Source organism: Notothenia coriiceps, unplaced genomic scaffold, assembly GCF_000735185.1.
Source record: "Notothenia coriiceps isolate Sejong01 unplaced genomic scaffold, NC01 NC01_scaffold00027420, whole genome shotgun sequence".
In the NCBI taxonomy this organism is placed as follows: Eukaryota; Metazoa; Chordata; class Actinopteri; order Perciformes; family Nototheniidae; genus Notothenia; species Notothenia coriiceps.
In genome coordinates, this window is record NW_011360121.1 from 1 (window position 1) to 2,866 (window position 2,866).

At 42.0% G+C, this 2,866-nt stretch overlaps 1 protein-coding gene across 1 annotated transcript; it reads right to left on the reverse strand.

The window, feature by feature from the left end:
- Positions 1 to 1,399: 1,399 nt before the first annotated feature.
- Positions 1,400 to 2,164, reverse strand: LOC104957581 (cytochrome b-245 heavy chain-like; the record flags this gene model as incomplete). Its single annotated transcript, XM_010785225.1, has 3 exons — positions 2,034 to 2,164; positions 1,863 to 1,947; positions 1,400 to 1,548 (listed from the first exon to the last, which is right to left on the reverse strand). Coding segments are annotated over exons 1-3 (294 nt in total), but the record flags the coding sequence as incomplete, so codon positions are not given.
- Between the last annotated feature and the right edge of the window lie 702 nt (positions 2,165 to 2,866).

Consider the following 2,866-nt stretch of genomic DNA (forward strand, 5'->3'; position numbering starts at 1 on the left):
AGGAGAGGACTCTTTAAAGTAGAGACACTACATACTGATATACACCTGAACATCAGCAGGGAGAGGACTCTTTAAAGTAGAGACACTACATACTGATATACACCTGAACATCATACTGATATACACCTGACCATCAGCAGGAGAGGACTCTTTAAAAGTAAGACACTACATTACTGATATAACACCTGGAATATCAGTATGTAGTGTCTCTACTTTAAAGAGTCCTCTCCTGCTGATGTTCAGGTGTATATCAGTACGTAGTGTCTCTACTTTAAAGAGTCCTCTCCTGCTGATGTTCAGGTGTATATCAGTATGTAGTGTCTCNATCAGCAGGGAGAGGACTCTTTAAAGTAGAGACACTACATACTGATATACACCTGAACATCAGCAGGAGAGGACTCTTTAAAGTAGAGACACTACATACTGATATACACCTGAACATCAGCAGGAGAGGACTCTTTAAAGTAGAGACACTACATACTGATATACACCTGAACATCAGCAGGAGAGGACTCTTTAAAGTAGAGACACTACATACTGATATACACCTGAACATCAGCAGGAGAGGACTCTTTAAAGTAGAGACACTACATACTGATATACACCTGAACATCAGCAGGAGAGGACTCTTTAAAGTAGAGACACTACATACTGATATACACCTGAACATCAGCAGGAGAGGACTCTTTAAAGTAGAGACACTACATACTGATATACACCTGAACATCAGCAGGAGAGGACTCTTTAAAGTAGAGACACTACATACTGATATACACCTGAACATCAGCAGGAGAGGACTCTTTAAAGTAGAGACACTACATACTGATTTTAAACAATAATAATGGGACGCCCAGCTTCATATTTAATGTTTTGATGACACAGAAGATCCAACGGCTCCTTCTTTGTGCTTTTAAATCATCTGCATGGGAGATTAATAAAGTACTTGCAAAGAGGAAGTGGCTGACCACAGATCTGAGGACAGAGGAAGTGTGTTGGATGAAGTAATAATATTTGTTGTGGTGATAGAGCAGTAGGGGTTTCACAGATTTGAGCAACAGAGGACTTTTGATTCTGGCTCGGAGACAAACGATGATTAATAGTAGTCGAAGCATCAGGTGACTGGGGTGCTGGTTCTCAGAAATAAAAGACAAGAGGTCGGAAAACCAGAGGAGGAATCCCACCGGAGAGATCTGAGTCTGCAGAGTCCTAACTGTCTTTTGTTATTGTGATTATTATCTCATTAGGGCTGTCCTTCGAAGAACCCTGACACCTGATAATACACACACAAGTGTGTCGATGAGTGAGGAAGCAAGGGGAGAAACTAAGGAGCAAACCGATAGGGAAGGAGAGGAGGAAGCAAGAGAGGAAATAAAAGACTTCTTCCTGTGTGTTTTCTCACCGTCTCGTTGGTCCTGATGGGGTTCAGGAAGGAGGCGTTGTCTCCAGAGCCGATCTCTGATAGGACGAAGGGCAGGAAGCTGCTGTTCCTGTTCAGCTGAGCGTCCATGAAGTACTCAAAGTTGAACAGGTGGGCGATGATGTGCACGGCTGCAGGAGGAGAGAGACTTTAGACAGACTGAATGTACCCCAGGTTCAGTGATCCAGGTCTCATGGGACTGAGGAGCTGCTGGGGGCGTGTTTTAGATTTAAAGGGTTAATATAGAGGGCCTTTCCCCCCTGAACAAGAGCCACAGATCCTAAAAGACCTCTTTCTAGTTGCTGGCTTTTCAGTTATGTCTATTTGGTGATTTGGCGTCTCTTTGGTAGTTATAGATCTCAGTGTGTGTCTCTTAGGGGCTGTTTGCCGTCTCTATGTGACTCTCTAGTGTGTGTGTTTCAGATTCCCAGTACTGATATATTACCCGTGTGGAAGGCGATCATGTAAGCCACCATTTTGTGGAAGGTGATGTTTCGATCCAGCTGTCGAGCTGCGGTGCGGCTGCAGCACTGAGAACAAACACACAGAAAAACAATATTAAAAGGATAACGACACGTGCTGCACATTGGATTTATTTATCTAGATGCTTGTTTACCTGGATGGTTCCTCTCAGGAAGGACAGCAGGTTCCTGCACACCGGCAGCAGGATGAGCATGCAGTTAAAGTTCAGACAGGCAGCTGGAGCACGAGCCCACGAGAGAGCATGCTGAGGGGAAACATGTAATCAGATTACTTTACACAGAGAGGGCAAAGTACACACATCCTTTACTCAAGTGGAAGTACACATACTCGTGTTTAAACATACTCTGGTAAAAGTAGAAGTACTGACTCTTTACTCAAGTCAAAGTAAAGAGGCTTTGAAATGTACTTCAGTAAAAAGTACCCATAACTAGTAGCTGTTTTAAAGAGTACCTGACCTCCCTTTATATTAATAGAACAATAATGTAATTGTTAGCTAATGAATGTTTCCATGCTGAACAACGGCAACATGACAACGTTTCCATTGGTCCCTCTTCTTTAGAGAAGACCAGAAAATGATGGATACACGGATCGTGTTCAAATCAATAGGCACGCAATGACTCTAAATAATAATGATCACGCCACCAAACACACATTCAGACTAAAGGAACCAGCCTGTTTGGAAAATGAGAGAAGTAGAAAGTACAGGTATTTGAGTTCAACATGTAAGAAGTAGAAAGTACAGGTATTTGTGTTCAACATGTAAGAAGTAGAAAGTACAGGTATTTGGGTTCAACATGTAAGAAGTAGAAAGTACAGGTATTTGAGTTCAACATGTAAGAAGTAGAAAGTACAGGTATTTGGTTCAACATGTAAGAAGTAGAAAGTACAGGTATTTGAGTTCAACATGTTAGAAGTCAAAATAAAAGTAGAGACACTACATACTGATATAAACCTGAACATCAGCAG